We start from the raw sequence: 21458 nt of genomic DNA, 5'->3' as shown, positions 1-21458 counted from the left end.
GAGCAGCCTGGGACAGTGGAAGGTTGGAATTACCTCATCTTTAAGGTCTCTTCTTGATTGCAACCAAGAGAAGGGCTGGTTTCTGCTGAAAGGGACAAGGACTGGGGTCTCCTTTCTCTCCCTTTGCTAAGCACCCAGCTGATCTGATCCCATTGGAATTTGGTTGGGAATTTGGGTGCCCAGCAAGGACACTTTGGGATAAAGGGGATGTTAAAGTCTCCAGACTCCTGCTGTTCACATCACCCTCAAATCAAGAGGCTGCCCAGCAGCCTCAGAACCCCCAGCTGATGGGCAGGGAGGCAAGAGCTGCTCTCCTTGGAGCCAGGGCCATCCTTGGCACAGGCAGCCCAATCCCAACAACCACCCAAGGTCACTGGCACTGCTTTTTGTCACCCAAAAGTCAACCTTGACTCTGCAGGCGCCTTCAGGAGAGCTCACAAGGAAGTTGATTCAGTTTCCAGGAGTCACAGGCTGCAAATGGACACTTCAAACAAAGCCTCAGTTGTTTCATTTTTTGTTCCATAGTTCTCCCTGCAAAAGGGCCTCATTTGACTTCACTGCAGTCAATTGACTCTCAAGTGCTTGCTGACATCATCTGCAAATAAGTATCTGCCAAATAAAGGCTCAGAACTGCATGTCAAGTGGAAATTATGGGTCCAGACCAGTTCACCAGCTTTGCTTTTAACACCTCACTGTAGACATGGCACAAAGGCAAAAAAAAAAATAAAAAAAAAAATTTTCAAGGTTGAGATGAGTACAAAGAGTAACAACCAAAAAACAATTAAAACCTCTAGCCATAGACAAGAAGCTGCTGGTTATACCCTTGAAATCCCACTCTGGAGCTTGGCCACACTTCTTCTAGAAACAGCCTGGAGAAAAAGCTGAAATCTGCTACCAAACACTCCTAAATCCAAGTTTCCTTTCCCAGAGGAGCACACGAGACAGTGAACAAAAATCACAGATCAGCTTCACAGCCAACAAAGAAGAGTCATTATAGTTTTCAGCTTTGCTAATCAATTTTGTTAATGAAACATGTCAGCAGCACAGAGGTTCCCAATTCCTAAAACCACAGGCATTCCTGGAACCCAAGCACTTTGGATCCCCACCCAGACCTCACAAGCAGCAGAGTCCCCTCCCAAACAACAAACTGGCAGATGACTGAAATGTCCTGTGACCAATGCCAGGAAAGCCACACCTCACAGATTTCAAGTTGTTCCTTTCCCTGCTGACCATTATTTCACAGAGGGGCATTTGGCAAGGGCCTGGAAGAACAGGGCAGAGGAGAATGGCTTTGAACTGACAGAGGGCAGGGTTAGGATGGGATATTGGGAAGGAATTGTTCCCTGGGAGGGTGGGGAACCCTGGCACAGGGTGCCCAGAGCAGCTGTGGCTGCCCCTGGATCCCTGGCAGTGTCCAAGGTGAGGTTGGACAGGGCTTGGAGCAGCCTGGGACAGTGGAAGGTGGAATTAGGTGGTTTTTAAGGTCCTTCCCAACCCAACTATTCTATGATCTACTCCCAGACTAGTTCCTCCCCCAGCTTCCACCTCTTCCTCTTCCACCTTTCTCAAGGAGCATCACCACAAACTAACCCTGCTCCTTCCTATTCCTTCCATTTCATTAATTTACTCCCACTGGGGCCAGGTTTCCTTCCTATCTAGTTAATTTTCGTGGTCATTTTGGAACCACAAGCATCCTTGAGGCACTTCCACAAAGTCTTTCACGAGTGACAGAAAAAATACCTTCAACTTGGATAGAAAAAAAAAGGAAGGATGACCAAAAGCCTTTTCCACTGGCCCTTGCACTCTCCCAGTGCATCCAGCCACCCAGGAAGGACACAAAGCTGCAAAGTTGCTCTCCAACATTTTCTGCTCTGTCACAGCCCAAGTGTCCTTGGATCCATTCCAGGACACCTGGGAATTCATGAGAGAGGCTGGAAAAGCAGAGTTGGTGAAGCAGGACACTGGCAAATTCAACCCCAAATGTGAAGTAAATCACTGGAGCCCAACTCAAGGGCAGCAAGGTCACGTTCACTTCCCTCTGGGGGAGGAAAATCAAGGCTCCTCTTGAAAAAAGCCACAAATTTTCACTATTCTGTCAAGGTCAGACAGAGAACTTCTGACATCCGGACTCCCATAAGCCAAACTTCCATGATGTCAATGCCATTTCACTTTTCTCATTTTCTCTCCTCAAAATTCACACTCATGGCTCCACACATGGGAAAGGACTAAATGTCTGAGTAAAGACCAACACAATTAATTAACCCGGGATTACCAGGATCACAGGTTCCCACTGCTTCTTTGGAAAAAGGAGTTATGTAATTCATTTGTAGAAGTCTAACTATAACAACTACACAGCTGAGAGGAAGAACACTTGTTTAGGAAAACAAGCAGAAAAACCACCTCAATTTTTTTCCCCCCTTCTTGGAGGGAATTCAGAAAATATTGTCCCTTGATGCTGTGTAAACAATCTCCAGCAATAGCTGTAAGATTGTTTCGCTCACAAGCCCAAAATCCACCAGATTTTGGCACCACAGCAGCCGCTGTGCAGAAAATTAACTGTATCCCAGTCAAAACCTTTACAGGGAACTCACAGGGAGAGTCTGGAAAGGCTTTCCCACGTGGGTTAAACCAGCAGCTGATTGAGCACATTCAAACCAAACAAGATTTTATGAGAGTGGCTGCAGCTTAGAGCGGAGGAGCTTTGCTGTACCCAGGTGTCCAGGGGGGAGAAATCCCTGTAAAAACACATGGCTGGCTCTGAGAGCCTAAAAATCCTTCCTTGCCCCCTTTTTCTTCCCCCTTTCTCCAGCTGCAGCTCAGTTCAGAGCCCAAAGCCAGGTTTTGCAGATGCTCTGCAGGAAAAAGCTTTGACACCTCCAAAGCTTTCCAAATCCCAGGGCATGTTAATCAGTCTGAGCCCATAATCCCAGCCCAAGCCCCGCAGTCAATGGGTTTTGCAGACTCTCCCCCACAGGCATTCTGCCTGTATCAGGACTAGACCACAAATTCAGCATCAGACATCCTCACCCTGACAATATTTAGGGTGCACCACAAGATAGGCTCTAACCCTGTGGCTTTCCAGGACTTGGGAATTCCCATCCTTCAAAGCAGCTTTGCTGGAATAGGGAAGCTTTTTGACACACAACAAGCTGGTTCATCCCAACCTTTCTAGAAGGGTGTGGAAATCAAAGAGAAGCAAGGTCCTGGCAGGTTAATCCCAGTTCCTGAGGTTGGAACACCTCTCTGCTCCTTGCCAGTCCTCCACAGGATCCTGCCCTGTCTAAGAGAGGTCTTGCTCCTTCATGAAGGCCAAAATATGCTATTCCCAGTTAAAACCAGTAACATTCTGCAAAGTCTGGCCTGAAGGCACCACACAAAGCAAATGCAATTCCTGCCTGGCTCAGCTGTCACAGCTTCCCTGGACAATCATCCACCTCACAGCCCCCCTGTAAAGTGAAGGGCTCAAAGGTGAATTTTACAAGATGTTTAAGTGATGTGGAAAACCCTAAACACAGCCTGGTTTTGCTTTCATTTCCAAGCATCATGGAGGAAAAAAAAAAAATAGAATCATAAAATAGTTTGGGTTGAAAAGGACCTTGAAAGATCATCTAGCCCAGACCCCTCTGATGAGGGGGGCACCCTCAGGAACAATAAGAAAAAACACATTGATATTTAATGGAATGACTGGATTTCCCTGCATTTAGCCCATCAATTGGACACATCCATTCATGGGGACTCAGCTCTGAGTCACTGGTCACATCCATTGCTTCAGTGCCCAGCCTCAAATCAAACAACCTTGAAAGAGCCCCCTTCCCTCAAAAGCTCCTGTGCCTTCAGGCCTATGGCCTGAAACCCTCACAGACTGAAAAACACACGGAAAAGGGCAAATGAGCCCATCCTCTAATGGCAGATTTCAGCAAAGCAAGCAATTTCTGTGACCAGTGACCTCTGGCCATTTGGGAACGAGCCCTGACAAAGTCCCAGCTCCAAAGCCCGTGGCTTAGATCATCTGTTCAGGTCATTTCACTGCTCTGGCCAAGCGGGAATTACAAGAGCATTTCACCAGAGAGTGAATTAATACTCGCAGCCCAGACACAGCACTGCAATTCATTATGCTGATGGATCACAGCTCCTCGTTTATCTCTGCACAAAAGGACCCCAAAAAGCCATCAGAAGCCTCAGTTGGAGGTCATGTGATGCATTTAACCAAATGGACTATCTGCAATCACACACATCTCACTTGAAGGGCATCAATCCTGACAGGGACTGCCCAGTTCATAGGAAGGGGTCGATATATCCTTTACAGATCTGCAGCTACATGAGCAGCAGCAGATAAAGGCAGGGAGAGGCTTTATTGGATATCTCCCCCCTCCCACATCCTCACAGTTCAGACAACTTGCAATTAAGAAGAGGATTAGGAGATTTGTGTTAGAAAGAAAGACCATGTTTGACAGCTCAGCCCAGCCAGTCAATAAAAGTGGCTTCTTTTTACTGGATAGATTAAAAAATTATCATTGCTGTTTCCTTTGGGAGGAAATCTTTGTCCCCTCTCCCACCCAGGATGATTTCCAGGGTGGGATATTTGCTGTGTACAAACAACAGGGGTTTGGAAGCAATAAAAAAAAAATTGCTTCCATGCACTGACTTCATAATATTCTTGGCTGAATATGTGATGAACAAGCTGTGGTTAGATCAGAAATTCCTTCCTCACACCAGCTACAGAGATTATAATGATCTGAATCTCAGCAAGACCATTTCTCCTCCTTCATGTGTCTTTCATTTTAAAAAAAATGAAAGGGGATCTTGCCATTAAAGCTGAGGGCCCACAATAGAAAAAAAAGGAATTTTGCAAATGTTCAAAATTTTAAAAAGAGATCAGATATATCGGTTGTGTGCCTCCAGCCCCTCTCTTCATTCTTAAAGGTCAGAAAAAAGCAAAAGATAATAACAATTCCAGCAAGCTGCCTCTCAAAAAAAAAAAAAAACCTAGAACTCGGGTGTCCAATTAAAATTCTCATTGTCGTTCAATTTGTTAACGTGGAGTAGAAAGCTTGATGTACATACATTTGAAGGAAAAAGAAAGGAATCATTAAAATTGTGGCTGTTGAGGTGCAGCACAACTGAGACAACAAACATTCACAGGCATCAGCTGAAGATACCATGGAGGCAAGGCTGGGTCATGATCCAAATTTGGATGAAAGCCTTTTATTCTGGGGAGCTTGATGTTGAACAAGAAAGCAGATAACACAGCCCGCAGCTCATTTTAGGCTTTCTTCTCCTACTCCTGCTGCTGTCTCCATCTCTCTTGTACCCAAGTGGAAGTTGAGGCCTCACAAAGACTTAAAAAACACCAGCTCAGACTGGACTTGTTTTTAAGCCTGGATCAGCTACCTTTAAACAGAACTAATTCCTTTCCAGCACTAGCAAAAACCAATGGAAATTCCAAGCAGACTTGGAAAGCTGCCACTGGTATTTTTTGGTAACGCAAGCAGAGGCAGATTTCACTGAAAAATTCATGGCGATTTTTCTGTAAATTTTTAGCTAAGAACTGCCATATTCTGCTGGCTTAAAGTGGTCACCCAGACCAAGCTGAAATCAGAGGGAAAACAGCACCAACATTCCTACTTTGCAAAAGGAAATTTGTTTTTAGGCTGCACAAACTCGAGGCGTGACTCTCCAACTCACAGGGGAGCTCCCAGCCATGCTGCACCGCCAACAACGGCTGCAATTCACAACCAGGAGCAGTTCTGGCACAGGACCTGCCACACAGCCCTGCCTGCTCCTTCACAGCTGCTTTTCCAAGAGGAAAAGCACTCCAGAGCCAAGAAGATCCCTGGTTATAGGCTTAAAAACAGGACCAAGCGATAGGAGAGCGAAATTAAGCATTCAAAAGGCAACCAAAGGGTCCACTGGGAGCACTTCCAGATGAAACAGGATTTAAAGAAAGAAAAAACCACCAAATTTAACTTGTAAGTACACTTTAAAAAACCATCCCAGGCAACATGGGAGTACAGGAGAACAGTAAAACAAAATCCTTACCCAGATGTAACAGGGTGGTTTTGACAGCAATATTTTCACACTTTTCTTATCAACACATCACAAGATCTCATCTCCCAGCCCAGAACAAGAGGGGAGGTGCAAGCTGAGCCTGGATGCCCTCTGGCAGAGCTCTTACAATCTGTATTTATCCAGGGGAAGACAGAGTCACCTCCAACAGCTTTCCCATTCACCCCCAGCTTGCTCTCACCTTCTGTTGCCTTTCTTCAAACCCCATAAGGATTTAGGTTGGAAGGGACCCTAAAGATCATCCAGTGCCACCTCTGCCATGGCAGGGACACCTTCCACCATCCCAGGCTGCTCCAAGCCCTGTCCCTGGCCTTGGGCACTGCCAGGGATCCATGGCAGCCACAGCTGCTCTGGGCACCCTTTTCACCTACCTACAAACTCATTGTCACACACAAGAACAGGAACAAAAAGGTTGGAAAAGACCTCCAAGATCACCAAGTCCCTTCTGGGGCCAAATACCACCGTGCCCACTGAAACACACCACAAAGGCAGGGATGCTGCGGAAACACAGGACCTACATATCCAGCCAAAGTTGCTGCAAGCACCAGCAGGAGTAAAAAAAAAAAAAAAAAACACAAGGAAAATGTTTCCTTTACCACAATGCAAACAGATTTGGGCACGTTCAATCCCCTGGAGCCCCACGACCAACCTCACTGTGCCCATCTCTACATCAACCAAATGGAGACATGGTCAACAACTGCCATCAACCATCCGAGCCAATAAATAAGGAAAAAAGCCAAATCTTTCATCCTTTCCACCAAGAGCCACAAGCCAGCATGAGAGGGAAGAGGTGGAAGGCAGCTGCTGTCCCCTGCTCACCTTGGTGGTGTCATCATGTGACCGCTGGTACCGTTTCCAGCGGCAGCCGTAGATCCCGGTCAGACAGGACAGACATAGCTGGGGCTCGTAGTACTGCAGGGGTTGGTGTTTAACCATGCTCCTTCCAGCCCCTCCAGAGCCAGCTGCCACTAATCCATCAGCTCCTGGGAGCGCCCTGCGGCACAGAAAACAACAACAACAAAAAAAAAAGGAAATTAAAATCCCGAGCGATATTTCGATACATTAACAAGCAATTTAATAATTAACCGTGTCCTCTGGCTACTGAGAGCAGGGATGGGAATCACATCTATTCCCAGCCCTGCCAGCATCTCCCACTCGTTACTCAACAAGACCAAGAAGTTTAATTAGTTTGCAAGTTTGGTTTCCTGCTGCAGCTTCTCCCACACCACCAAAAGCAAATGTGTTTGCAGGAGTTATTGGCAGGGAAAGCCACGTGAGGACAAAAGCAGGAGGGTGAGGATCTGCAGCCCAGGTGATTGGGCTCTTCTGAGTGACTGAAGTGTAAAGAGGCAGAGCTGCAAGAAAACCTGAAAATTGATTCAGAGACCTCCACAACGCTGAAGCTGAGCCAAGCTAAAGCAGTTTAATGTCAGCATCCCACGGAGCCTGCAAAACAGTCCCAGACGAGGAATAAACACTTCCATGCCTCCTGCAGAAGGGGCATCACAGAATCAGGGACTATCCTGAGCTGGAAGGGATCCAGCAGGACCAAACTTCTGGCCCTGCACAGGACATGGAATATAGAGTGTGTATACACAAAATACATACTATAGATATTTCATAAACCTCTCAGGCACTCCCAGGATGCAGAGCTGGATGCTGTGCTTGATCCCACACCACAGGTTTCCCACAGCTTCCTGCAGCACAGGTGTGCACCCACAGCCCCACGCTGTGCTGTGTGCATCACCAGCGGGCTGGCAGGGGAGTCTGACAGCAGCTGAGCTTGCCCTCCTTTCCTGAGAGTGCAGGGTGTGTAAATCCCACCTTCTTCAGGGGAAATACTTTGCTTCCTTACATGTGAGATTCCCAGGGCTCAGGTCTTGGGCAAAGCTGTGACAGATGAGCAGCAACATCCTTGCTGGCATCAGCAAAGCGTGGCTGGGCTTAGGGAGATTAACCAGCCACCTAAAAGCTTTTCCTTGACACATCCCATGGAAGAAAGCCTCCAAAAGCAGGGCTGACTGTATTTTTCACTCCAGCTGATGCACCAGGGGATGCTGGAGTCTGGAAATGTCAGCAGGGACACAGAGAGCTCAGTCCTCCCAGCTCCTGTCTGTGTCCGTTCACACTCCGTGCTGACAGCCCGGCACAGCCTTGCCCTGGCTGTACTCAGGACTCAGCATCCCAGGGCCAGGAGGTTGTTGTGGCTCCTGTCACCAGGCTGTCCCCAGAGCCCTGTGCCTCCCTGTGCCCCAGACACAGCGGCAGCTTTGTGCTCCCAGCAGAGCTCCCCGTGCTGCTCGGGGCGCTGACACGAGGTGGGCACGACCCACGCACCCACGTGTGGCTCTGCTCGTCCCCTGGGGGTGACAAGCAGGACAGAGGCACGGGCACAGCCAGCCTGACACGAGAGCTGTCTGCTGCTCGCATCCCCCCCGTGCTGCTGCTGTGCCACCTCGGTGGCCTCGTGTCGAGGTCACCTCCCTGTGCCCGCCCTTCACCTCTCCTCTTGCTATTTATAAAGCTCAGCATTAGTCACCGCTCAGGCTGCCTCCCCATCTTCAGCTTCAAGACCATCCCCAGGAAATGAGCTTTCCCACAAAACCTGTCACAATGGCACGGAGACACCGAGGATGTGCAAAACTGGAGATGCTGTTTAAAGGTCTTGGGCTAAACCATCCTCTCTCTGCCCTGAAGATTCCAAGCGTGATGTACAAGATGCTGAGGGCTCTGTGCAAGATGTAAAAATCATTCACAGCCTATTAACAACTCCCCAGCCAAAGCTCTTATTCCCACCCTGAAAACCTAGAAGGCTGAAGCTGTTCCAAGTAATCCTGCACTAATTCCTCTCTAAAGGACAGCATCTCTCCTGGTTTCCACTTCTTCCTGCTTTAGTCCTGCAAGGCAGGAGGGCAGACAGACCAGCTCCATCCACAAAAGTTTTCACTGGGTATTTCATTTGATCACTTTGACAGGAGAGAAATCCTTCCCTGGGAGGTGGGCAGGCCCTGGCACAGGGTGCTCCTCAGAGGAGCTGTGGTGTCCCTGGATCCCTGGCAGTGCCCAAGGGAAAAGACAGCTGAAAAGGCTCTGTAAGACACCAAGTGAAGCTCCCACCCTGGTTCCTCTCACTGCAAAGGCAGGCACTGTGCGAGCCCAGAATTCCAGGCTCTCCATAAAAACTCAGGAAAAGCACAATGACAAAAAAAAAATATCTAAGACTAGTTTTAAAAAAATCCACTCCTAACTACTGTGTAATTGCATGAGGCACAACCAAGCCAAAAATCACTCCCTCTTCTCCATGAGCATCACAACCGGACCCATCAAAGCCCAAAACAGGTGGGAAAGGACAACAGCCAGCAGGCACCCTCCCCTCCAGGCACACGGACACCTGAGCAGTAACAGGAGCTGCAGGGAGAGAAACCACACTGATACCATCTGCCCAGAGAGCCTGCCTTGGCCAAGAGCATGGGCTCAATACTTACTGCTCCTGCTTCCAGAAAGGGAGTCAAGGGAGCAGCAGAAAGTCTGCAGCACCTCCCAGTCACTGTTCCCATGACATCTCCAGCTGCCGAGGTGGAGAGAGCAGCCTATGAATGATTCAGCCCACTGCTGGTTAGCATTACATACAGAAATGAAAACAGGAAGCAAGACAACAGGCATTAATTATTCAAATCCAGCAACGTGCACCAGGAGGGAGGGAGGGGGGAAGATATAAAATAGAAAGCACAAACCCACTCATGCTCTCAACCTTGACTTTCAAGATGCATCATCTGCCAATGGCTATGAGCTTCTCAGAGCTGAATAACCAGCTCACTTGTCCAAAAAGGGGGAGCAGGGTAGATTCCATCTAGAAATACAATGGGAGCATTTTCCAAAGGCTCCAGGATGCCTAATTAGCACACACTGCACTTCTGAGATACTGAAGTATTGGTTACACATTATTCCTTTCCAAAGAGCTTTGGAGGGAAAAAAAAAAAAAAAAGGGAGAATTGGAGTTGCAAATTTAAAAGTGAAGCTCTCTGGGGAGATTTGGCCTAAAAATTTTTGATTTTTCTCCCTCTGAGTTAACTGCTCCATCCCTGCAGCCTCATGGGGCAATATTCAGAAACCTGGACTGGAGAGGGAAGGCAGCAATCAAGACCAGTCACTAAAGCATCTCAGTGCCCTCGTTTTAGTGAGGGGAAGAGCAACAGCACAAGTCCTAAAGTGCTCTGAGTAACAGTGGGGATGCAGCTCCAGGGGAGCAGCTTTAACAGCCTTTCCCAAGGCTTGCTGCTCCCCTTTGATCCCTCTTCAAACAGACTGAGGGGTGACCCCACTGCAGGTACAGCTTCCCCAGGAGGGGAACAGGAGGGGCAGGCACTGATCTCTGCTCTCTGGGACAGGGACAGGACCCACCTGCCAAGGCACGGCTGGGAAGACCAATCCAATGGAAAACCTTGGACTTCCACAAGGTTCCAGAGAGGAGAAACTGTGGGGAGAACGAGGGGAAGAAGCACATGCTCAAAACCAAAGCAAGCCCTGAGCACACAGGCTCCCTTCTCCCAAAATTCGGGCCCAAGGAAACTCACCCCGATTGCAATACAAATAAACATAAGAAATCCAGGGGTATTTGAGGTGAATTTTTTATGTTAAATCATTTTAAAAAGAGCTTTGGCACATTCTACTGATTTCGATGGAGGCTTACAAACAACGAAATCATGGAACCATTAAGGCTGGAGAAGCCCCCAAGGTCGTGGAGTCCAGCCATGAGCCAACACTGCCAGGTCCCCACCAGCCCACGGAATCCTGAAGTCTCAGGAGACGTCGGAGCAGAGCCAAGCATTTGGAGAGAGGCAGACACACATTTTTCCCCAACAACCTCACCACCCATGCAGATGTGGGAGGCACCTGAGGTGTCCTACAGGATCTTCACCTGCCAAGGCACGGCTGGGAAGACCAATCCAATGGAAAACCTTGGACTTCCACAAGGTTCCAGAGAGGAGAAACTGTGGGGAGAACGAGGGGAAGAAGCACATGCTCAAAACCAAAGCAAGCCCTGAGCACACAGGCTCCCTTCTCCCAAAATTTGGGCCCAAGGAAACTCACCCCAATTGCAATACAAATAAACATAAGAAATACAGGGGTATTTGGGGTTAATTTTTTATGTTAAATCATTTTAAAAAGAGCTTTGGCACATTCTACTGATTTCCATATTAAAGGAAGTGTTTTTCCTCTTGTTGGTGACTCCTGGGATCACTGTTTATCAAGAATCTCTGTAAATTCAACATCTCTATCTCTACTAAAAGTTGTATTAATCTAATTATGCTTAAAACCTTGTTAAGCAAATAATTTCCTATGCCAATTAGGTGAGAACATGCCTGATAATCAATTAGCCCTATTGATATGCTTGTAAGGCTGCTTGTCAGTCGTTTCCCTAATTATACTGGAAAATCCTGATTTTCCTTAAATACTTTCTAAAAAACTAAGCTATTCCAGAGCAAATTCTACAGTTCTGAGCACAAAAAAAAAAAAGAAAAATGGAAGAGAAAACTCTATGGTCCAGCCTGGGCTGAAATAATTTTCTAAATTCTTGGGATTTGCATGCACTCTGCATTGGTTTCCATAGACTTTTTTTTATTAATACACTGAACTCATCCAAGCCAAAGTAATGCAATTTCATTTTCCACGTTGGGGAAAATGGAAATGGAAGAGGGTCAATATCCCCATCTGTTTAATAACAAGCTATTACTGAGGCTGTTTGCTCTGGCCACTCCCACAGGAGGAAATAGAGATGCACACACACACACCGAGCACCATTTTCCACATTTTGCTGGCACAAACCCAAAGCATCTCAGCTTGCAAGATCCCAGATTTCATTTCAAGGCGGGAATGGGACACCCCAAAGCCAGAAAACAGCCTCAGGTGATTAATTTTGGGGGTGGAAGATGCCCAGGCAACGACCCAGCAGGGTTATTCTTCCCCACACATTGTTATTCCCCACTCTGGAAATCAGGTTGGGTCAGAGGTTTCCCACCCACTTTCCCCAGGCTGAAAACATTCATTTTTACACTGATAATACTGCACAAACAAAAGCAGCAGATATATCAAAACTCCAGACAGCATCTAGTTTTTTTTCCCCCTGGCAAACAAACAAAAAAGATGAACTGCAGGAAAGCATCCTCTGCCATGTGCATATGGATATATGGAATATTTTGGATGAGAGCTGAGGCAGGAAAGCACAACAACCTCATCCTTAAAGCTGAGTGCTGCTGCCTCAATGACAGAAAATAAGAGTGGGGAGAAAAACAAATTTAAAAAAATGAAAGAAAGGTCTACAGGTCCTGTGTTGGTCTGGCAGAGCACTCACAAGGGGAACCTCCTGAGATCCCAAAAATCCATAGCTACATCCCAACCCAGGGAGAGCCTGCAGAGCCACTTGGAGTCCCCAGAGTGCCAAGGGATGACCCAAACAGACACATCCCAAATAGGATCTGGCTGATGTGGAACCCCTGTGGGTCTGACCTGTTGTTTATTGTTCTTAAATGTTTTCTACCAAAAAAAAATTAAATTACAGCTTTGAAACTAGGGCAGCGTGTAGTTTGGGGGTTGTGCACTTCCAGTTAATGAAAATTCAGACTTCAAAAGATAAATACTTCAAAGGGATTACAAAAGAAAAACTTAGACTTTAATCTCCCTAAATAAATAAGCACAGGACGGACTAACGCCCTCTGCAACAGAGCTTCTTAATGTTTTCCACCAAGTGAGGCAGGAATGGGTGCCTGGAACTTGGAAAGGGTGGAAGAAGAGGAACAGGGCACAGGAAAAACCTGTATAAACTTCTGGCAGGGCAATAATTAAACACAATCTCTGTTTTCTGCACCAGCCTTGCAGGTCAAGGTGTTGGCACAGCTCTGAAAACCCAGAATCTGCTGCAGATCCAAAAATATCAGGTGAGTCCACACAAGCAGGTTCTGAAGTAACTCCAAGCAGCAAAGCACAGGTGGGACACGAGGAAAAACGTGGGAAAGTTCAGGTCCCCTCTGCCAAAGAATTTCTGACAAGCTGAGAATAAAATGAGCTTCATTTTCTAGGGGCTGCTGGAGAGATGGGCAACAACTTGTGAATTTCTCCTATCTTTAATTTTAATAAGGCTCTTGGCTTTTGGAAGCAGCAAACAGAAAGGTGAAGCAGCCCGAAGTGCGTGAGATCACATTTTTGGCAGAGAAAGTCAAACCTTGCCACCTCTCCAAGGCTAAGTCAGGTGGAGTCTCCTTGGAACAGCGTTCCAGAAACACTGAGAGCAGCACAAGAAGCCAACAGCTCAACAGCTAAAAATCTAAAATAGCAGCAAAGGTGAGGTGAGACACCACCAGGAGCCTGACAGGGCTGTTGATCTTAGCAGAAGACAGGGAAAGGGAGGGAATCTGAGCCACAAACCCAAAGGGACAGGCAGGAAAGCACCAAACTGGGAGAAGAGGGATGGGAAGGGAGTGTCTTGAGGAAGAGACCCCATGCTCAGCCTCTGCTGTCTGAAGAGCCTCAGTCAGAGAATGTCCTGTGATGTTGGTATGGTCTGGGTGATGACAAAAAAATCAGCAGGACTCAACAGAGACAGCCCAGGTGAGAAAAAGACAGGAAAAACCATCACAGGAAGAACGAGAAGACAACAGCTGGATTCTCAACAAAACCCATGCACCAACAAGGAATTAAAAAGTGTTTAAAGAATTAAAACGGTCACAGAACATTTTTCCTCTCCCCACACTCCAGGAGCTTCGCCATCCTCACCAAGCTGCAAACCAGAAGTCTGCACCAAGCCTCACCCGTTACCAGCACATTTTTGCTGAGAAATAAAGTGGAAACAGAGCTGGTTTGAACATGCACACCCTGACAAGCAGCTTCCTCTTCAGACAAGCACTCCTCTCCTGGTTTTCCCTTTCCAAACACAGCCCTGAAGAGCTGCCCATGGATGGTGCCAGCAGCTGGAGCAGGGGCTTGTCCCACACATTCCCTGCTGAAAACCTGGCTCCTGCCAGCAGGGAAAGAAAACTGCACCAAGAACCCCAGGAAGGCTCCTCGGAGAGGGAGCCAAGTGCCTCCACACCCACTGCAGGCACTGGAATGGAAACTGTAAGGGAGGAAAGGAAAAAAAGGAAAACAAACCCAGCAAGACTCATTTTCCAATCGATACCCCGCACATCTGCTGTGCAACTGCTACCCAGAGAATTAGGCATGAATGTTTCTGGCTTAATGAGAGGTGGAAAGTCCTAGTTAAATGGATTACAAGCTCTTTATTTCCTATGATTGATTCCTTCCATACGGCTGCAGGAGACATTACTCACGAAAATAAACGTTCTCAAGTAGCAGAGGAGCTAAATAAATGAAGAAGAAAAACTTGCTTTGCCTTCCTGAGCAACCTGGGGTAGTGGAAGGTGTCCCTGCCCAGGGCAGGGGGTGAAACTGGGTGGGCTTTGAGGTCCTTGAGGTAACTGAGGAAGTCCAGGAGAGGTTCAAGAAGTCAAGTCAGCCTTTCATCACCTCCACCACAGCTTTGTGATCGCTTGCAAAACATGGAAACAAAAATTATATGGGAAAAATTAGATTTATGCATCCCCCATCCCCTCCTCCACCCCTGTGGCACAGAATATATTTAATTTCTGCCAGAGGAAGGCTAACATCCACTTTATCCCTCTTCTGTTCCAAGGAAGCAGAGGTTTGTCTCATGTTCCTAAAGCCTCCTTCCAGTTATTACTGGGGTGGTTTTCTTTTTTTTTCCAGTTCTGTACAAATCAGTCTCTGCTCAATGCAAGGAGAGCTTCCCTGTCATAAGGGAAAGGAAAATTGCATCCAAGGAAACAAATGGGTGACAAGAGACAGGTCACAACCCCAACCCCATTCCAGAGTCACTCAGCTCAGGTAAATGCCTGTCCTGACTGGGATTCCTGTATCCTGCCAAAAGCTGCTGTTGATCTTTAGGAAGACATGAATAAGGGCAAAAGGATTTCATTCTGTTTGCTGTGTATTAATCTTTCAGGAGAAAGGAATTTTCTCAACTGACCTGGCAAGGAGTTGCATCAGCCTTAAACGCTCCTTGCTTTCCAAAAAGCATCTCCAAACAGGCTGAGGTCACCCTGACACAGGGGGATGGGGACAGAGGGTGAGCTCAGGAAGGGACCCAGCCCTGAGCCACAGGGTCACTCCCAGAGTTAGCAAAGGAGGCTCACAGACATTTCCAGCTCCTGCCTGGAGAGTGCTGCTCTAATAAAAACACAAAAACAAGGCTCCATCCGCCAGCTACATCAGCCCCTAGCTTGTCTTCCTTATGGAAAGGCCCAGTCATGAGGGATTCACAAACTCATTTAGCAATGCAGACCCAAGGCCTGTTAGTCCAAGTGCTTTCAGTCATTTTTGAGACCTTTTAATAGGATGAGCATCGATTCTCTGAGCATTAACTCCCTGTGTCCTGGTGCCCTTTTTCCAGCACCAGTGACACTCTTCCAGACTGGCACATTATCAGCACAATGATGTTTGCAGTATAACCAGGGTTGGAGTGAAACAGGGATGTCTGCAGACATCCTGGGCAGGTTCCCTCGCAGGCTGCCCAGAGAAGCTGTGGCTGCCCTAATCTTGGAATTGTTAAAGCTTGGATGAGGCTTGGAGCAGCCTGGGGCAGTGGAAGGGATGAGGCTGGGGCTGGAGATGCTGGCACGAAGCTCTCTCCATCTGGGATTCCTCAAAGCACTGCTCTCACCCAGGGCATTATTTATGGCCCCCAGCCCCATGCTCCAGAGAACATGAGCTCAAGGCAAGACCCCCAAGGGTCCATCAGCACACAGCAGTTTGGTGGGAACTGCTCCCAGCCCAGAGAAGTTTATCCAAACATCTGGAGCAGCTAAATCCCACAGGAGCCCAGAGGCCAGGATGCAACAGCATTTCTGTCTTCTTCTCTGCACCACTCTAAGCTTTCTAGGAAAAGGACTAGGAGAAAGGACCAGCTGGAAGCTTTTTTGGTTTTTTTTAAGTAGCTTTGTGACATCACAGAGCAAAAAAAAATTACAAAAATCCAAGAGATTTGGAGCAGGGCAGGGTGCTGAGCAGCACACACTCCACACCAGCCATGCAAACATCCCTCAGAGAGTGAGACTGACCACAAGCACACATCCATTCATCCATTCAAAAATATCCAGTCAATATTTTTGGGTTAATGGATCATTCTGTCCATCCTGGAAACACATCCATGGCACCAGGACACTGCTCAGGGCAGATCTTCGAGCACCACATAAGCAAAGAATTCAATACAAAGGTTTCCTGCACACCTTTTGATGAGCCAGCCCCTAGGCAAGCATGAGGAAAGTGCAATTTTCAAGGCTACACTTGCTCAGAAGACAGAACCCCCTGCCCAGGTGGGTCAGGCATCTCCCACCTGGAACACAGACCAAAAAGCAGCCACGTCCCAGGGAAGCAGAGAAGAGCTTTCCAGAGCACAGAACTCAAAGAAAAGCTATTATTATTAGTCACATACACATTTATTTAAGAGGTTTTCAGGAAAATTAGCCCGTGGAACTTGCACACAAACACAGCATTTCCAGGATTAAGTGGTTTTTATCCCACTTCCACAAAGCCACTCCATGTTTTCATCCCATCAGATTAAAATCCACCAAACAAACAAAAAAACCCCACCCAAACCCAAAGGAAACAAAAAAAGAACATCAGCAATACCCTTCTTTTTGCTAGAATGGTTCTTACACATTACTGAAAGTCAACTTTAAAATTCCTGTTTCCTGGATGAGAGCACACCAGGGTTGAAAGCCACCAGTATCCAGACTGGATAAACCAGAATTCCACAGGAAAAGAGCTGGCCAGGAAAGAAAGAAAATGAAAGGTAGAGAGGTGGAGAGGTTTTTCCTGAAAAAATGTTTATTTCCAGACTAGCAAAGTATAACTGAGGGCAGAAAATAGGAGAAATATTTCTGCTATAGGAAAGCAGAAGGAAATGGCACAAGAAATCACCAGGTGAATCTGTCATAGGGAAGGGGAAAAAAGGGAAATAACTGGGAAGGGGGGGAGAGTCAAGCCTTTTTTGTTCCCAGATCTGGCAGTGTAGCTCTTTGTCCGTGTTTCAGGAACCATTTTCAACAGAAAAGAGGAATCCATGGAAGTTTTCAAGGACAAGGTGGAGTTGGAGCAGCCAAGGTACAAAAAAGGAACTGGTGGGAACAAGGTGGTTGTAAGGTCTCTTCCAACCCAGCTCATTCCCTGATCCTCTGGATCTGAGCATTCCCTTTCCCTCACTGCAGCCAGTGCCAGGCCTCCAATCCCTCCAATGCCCCCTGCATCCCTTGCCATGGGAGCATCCTGGTCCAGGTTTGGCATGGGCAGAACTTGAGATGGGTTTTTTTTTGTCCTCCCCAGCCAGGACACAATTTAGAAACATGCCAGGGATGCTCACATCAAGATCAGGGTCCAGGACTGAGTTTTGTCTGGCTCAGGGCTCATGGGAGTCCCTTGAATTTCTCTCAGTCTCCAGGTTATTACCTCCAGCACGTTCTCCTCTGTTCCCTGGAGCCTGATCCTATTTTTGGGTTCTCTGGGCTTATCAGCACTCTTCCCCTAGTGTGCTTTTTTTATTTCCCCTCCTCATGCCAGCTCTGCCTTAAGCTGGTTTAGAACAGTTGTGTAAGAGGGTTTTACAAGGGGAAGGAGGAACTTTCTTCTCTCACCTCAATCCTGGCACGACCAGCACCTCTGCCAGACCTTCACCAACCCCAGCCTTACTGCAACTCCCCATTTCAGAGACAGAAACCAAACCCTTCACCTGCCAAACTCACTTTTTGGGGCATTAGGTCACAGCATTCACTCAGGCAGGCTGTGATTGTTTCTCCTGGAAAGGCACCACCTGAAGCACTCTGCCCAGTGCAGATCTTCAGCCAAGAAAGCTGAGAAGAAACAAATCCATGGATCCTCAAGGCAGCAAGAACCAGACCAATAAATCCTAAAGAGGGATGAGACAGAAGATGCCACACTCATGGGAAAAAAAGTCATTTTATGCTCTGTACCAGCTAAGGGCAACTGAGTTAAACTGGTTGAGCCCAAAGGTGAGAGACAGGAATTAAACTTCCCATGTTCTCTCTGTCCTTTCCAGCTCAATAAAAAGCTGGAAAGGAAAAAAAAATAATAAATCCAGTGATTTTATTCTTTTTGTCTCTAAGGGGGAGAAAAGTCTGCAACTGCTGGAAGGCACCTTTTCCAACCAATTCTTGATTTAATTTTGTGAATTTTTGTGAATTCTGTTGGAAATTACCCATAGTAAAAATAAAATTAAAAATACTTTTAAAAAGCCACCTAAAATATAAAAATATTAAAATAAAACTTGAAAAATAAAATAACAAAGGCTCACACTCTTTTGATACAGACTGGGGTTGTGGTGGCTCCTGCTCATCCTCCATCCAGTGCTTCTGGAGTCAGCCTGCACATCCTTCAGCATCACACCAGGCTCTGGCAATCCACAGGATCCAGCTGCCAAGGTGATGCCATCAGCTTGCTCTGAAGATAATTCCAGAGCTGACCTGGGCAGGTGGCTGGAGTGCTGAGCTCCCTCCCTAGCTGAACTATTTATTCTGTGATTTTCTAGAAGCAGGAATCACTTTCTTCAAGGAATGTAAGGAAGTGACTGGAAAGAGGACTAAGCAGGGATTTTGTATTTTACCCCTCTCCTTCCAGTAGAGGAGCTAAGCCTTTTTTCAAGTTTTCAAACAACCTGAGGTTTACAGCCTGTAGCTAAACTCCAACAGAGCGAGGCTGCTCAGGTTGGAAATCTCTTTTTTTTCCAGCAGAAATCCCTCAAGCCAGCAACTGGCCAAACTGCTGCAAGTGATCATCTTCTCCCTCTTTAATCCTGGCTATTCACTTCCAGCTTCTTAAGGAGTTCTACATATTCCAGCAAGCCGGGGGTTTGGGCCGTGCTGCTTTCCAAGAAGGTTCATTTTTCTCCTGAGGAGCCTGTGAGAGTTCAGTTCAAGTCCTCACCCCCAGCTTGGCTCATCCTCAGCAGCACTTGAAAGAGGGTGAGAACATGTTCACTGAGCTAAAAACAAACACACTGTCCCAGTATTTCTAGTGAAATCCACTTGGATTCCAGGTATTCTCAAAAGGACTTTTTGCTGTTCAACCTTCTGCTGAGCCCTTGAGAAATTCAAGTTCTCTCATATTTTTTTGTGATGCCAGTTCGTGCAGACTGACTAAAGCCCTGAAAAACCTTTCCCATCTCTGTTCTGGCAGACAGCTGGGCTGAGTTTCTATTCCAGGGACATTACCCAAGTGCTTTCCTCACACACCACCCACTCTTGGGTCCCCAAATCCGCCGGGCTTCACAACAGCCCGGCGGAGCGAGGACGCGGAGGCGGCTCCGTGTCTCGTCTGGCTCTGTCTCTCTGTGTCTCTCTGTCTCTCAAGAGGCTGTTTCACAGCTTAAGGACATTTCCTCCCCCACACCAGATCATCCTTGCCACCCAGCACCTGTCCAGCCCCCAGGTGTGAAGCCACAGCTCACCCCGGCTCCAGGGCTCTCTCCCTGCCACAGGTGGCTCAGGTTTTGTGGATGCCGGAGCGTGATTCCTCTGGAATCTCTCCTTCAGCCCAGCAGAGGCATTTTAAACACCAGCTTCTGAATGTTCTCTCCTCAACTAACGTGGCTGCTCCCAGCCCCACATCCAGCCAACACCACAGAGCAGGAGGCTGGAGGCCACATCCTGAGGTCCCTGCACAGGGAGTTCCCTGCCACTGCTGGGGAAAGCTCAACCAGCCCAAAAATACCCGAATTCCAGCACAGGTGGGTGCCAGGAAAGAGGTACAGAGGAGGCCAAGGAGATGCTCCAGGGCTGGAGCCAGGCTGGCAGAGCTGGGGTGCTCACCTGGAGAGGAGAAGGCTCCAGGGAGAGCTCAGAGCCCTTGCAGGGCCCGAAGGGGCTCCAGGAGAGCTGGGGAGGGACTGGGGACAAGGCATGGAGGGACAGGACACAGGGAATGGCTTCAAATTGACAGAATAGGTTTAGATTTGATATTAGGAAGGAATTCCTGGCTGGGAGGGTGGGCAGGCCCTGGCACAGGGTGCCCAGAGAAGCTGTGGCTGCCCCTGGAAGTGTCCAAGGCCAGGCTGGATGGGGCTTGGAGCAGCCTGGGACCTTGGAAGGTGTCCCTGCCATGGCAGGGGTGGAATGGGATGATCCTGAAGCTCCCTTCCAACCCAAACCATTCCATGAACGTGTTTAAAGCTTCCAGCCCTGCTTTAGTCTCTCCACTCCACGAACCACAGGCTCCAGGTTGATCTCTGGGAAAGTTTCCAAGAAGAAAAGGCTGCTCAGCCTTCAGACAGGAACAGCCAGTGGTGATGCCAGGGAAACACTTTTGCTTTCTGTAGTAAGATCAAAAGAGATGAGCTGACCCTCAGCTGGGAAACCCCAACCCTGTGGCACCAGCTTTCACCTCAGCTGTTCCCTGCTCAGACACTTCAGGAACAGGACAAGATGCAGAGTAATGGGATTCTTTGTCAAGATAAGGAGAGAAGGGTGGAGATCTAGGATTATTCTTATTTTTATTTATACTTTTTCATTATATAGTTATTATTTATTACTGTTTTTAAGAGGAGTGAGCTAAGTGGCTACAAACCTAAGCATCTTGAAAGAGCAAGTATCTCTAATTTTCAGAGCTTCCTCCTGTTATTGACATGAGTTTAGGATGAGCAAAAATACACAAACAGCAACAACCTCAGAGCTTCAGCTCCAAGCATCTGCCAGAATCCAGGGATATTACTGGAGGAAGGAGCAGAGCACAAAGGAGACAGCAAATCACCAGAAGTCTCATATAATGTTGAAGAGCCAACCATGCCATCTCTTTTGCCCCAAAAGAAAACCTAAACCATTTCACCACCTCAAACAGCAAAAAAATAAGAGCAGGTACAGGATCAGCTCCAGCAGAGCCAGTGCCAACACCCACCAGCCAATCTTCATTTTTCATTTCATTTTTTAATTCAGCCATGCTTTGTACCAGCTGTGGAGGCTGAAGCCCTGCACTCCCCAAACCAAAGCTGTCAGCAGCTTTCCTCCTCCTTTATGGGGCAAACACCCTCCCCAAGAGTTTCTCACTACTGAGCTCTATTTTTAGCTTGGCAGCCAGGATCCATAAACAGTGTTCAGGATCATCCCCATTTTTGTATTCTGACAAGCCTGAATTTTTGCTTTAAGTTACAGTGCAGTTTATTAGATCTCCAGTTATTGCCTGGCAGGAGCTGAGCCGATACCCATTTATCATCCCCTCACTTACAAGACAAGATTGCACAAGGAAGGCAAAGTTCACATTGATTTCCTGCTAAAATCAGGTCCCAGGGACAGAAAAGGCTTCACTGTGTATTTTCA

General features: G+C 47.5%; 1 protein-coding gene across 2 annotated transcripts in view; it reads right to left on the bottom strand.

The window, feature by feature from the left end:
* Positions 1-21458, bottom strand: part of GDPD5 (glycerophosphodiester phosphodiesterase domain containing 5) — a 99463-nt gene that overhangs the window by 53172 nt on the left and 24833 nt on the right. For both annotated transcript variants that reach the window (XM_041460405.1, XM_041460404.1), the window contains exon 2: positions 6886-7060. In XM_041460405.1, coding sequence (XP_041316339.1) covers positions 6886-7002 — 117 coding nt within the window. In that variant the 5' untranslated portion in view covers positions 7003-7060. The remainder of the gene's footprint in view (positions 1-6885; positions 7061-21458) is intronic.

This window comes from Pyrgilauda ruficollis, unplaced genomic scaffold, assembly GCF_017590135.1.
Source record: "Pyrgilauda ruficollis isolate IOZ18807 unplaced genomic scaffold, ASM1759013v1 scaffold143, whole genome shotgun sequence".
Classification (NCBI taxonomy): domain Eukaryota; kingdom Metazoa; phylum Chordata; class Aves; order Passeriformes; family Passeridae; genus Pyrgilauda; species Pyrgilauda ruficollis.
This window is presented reverse-complemented; position numbering and strand designations above follow the sequence as displayed.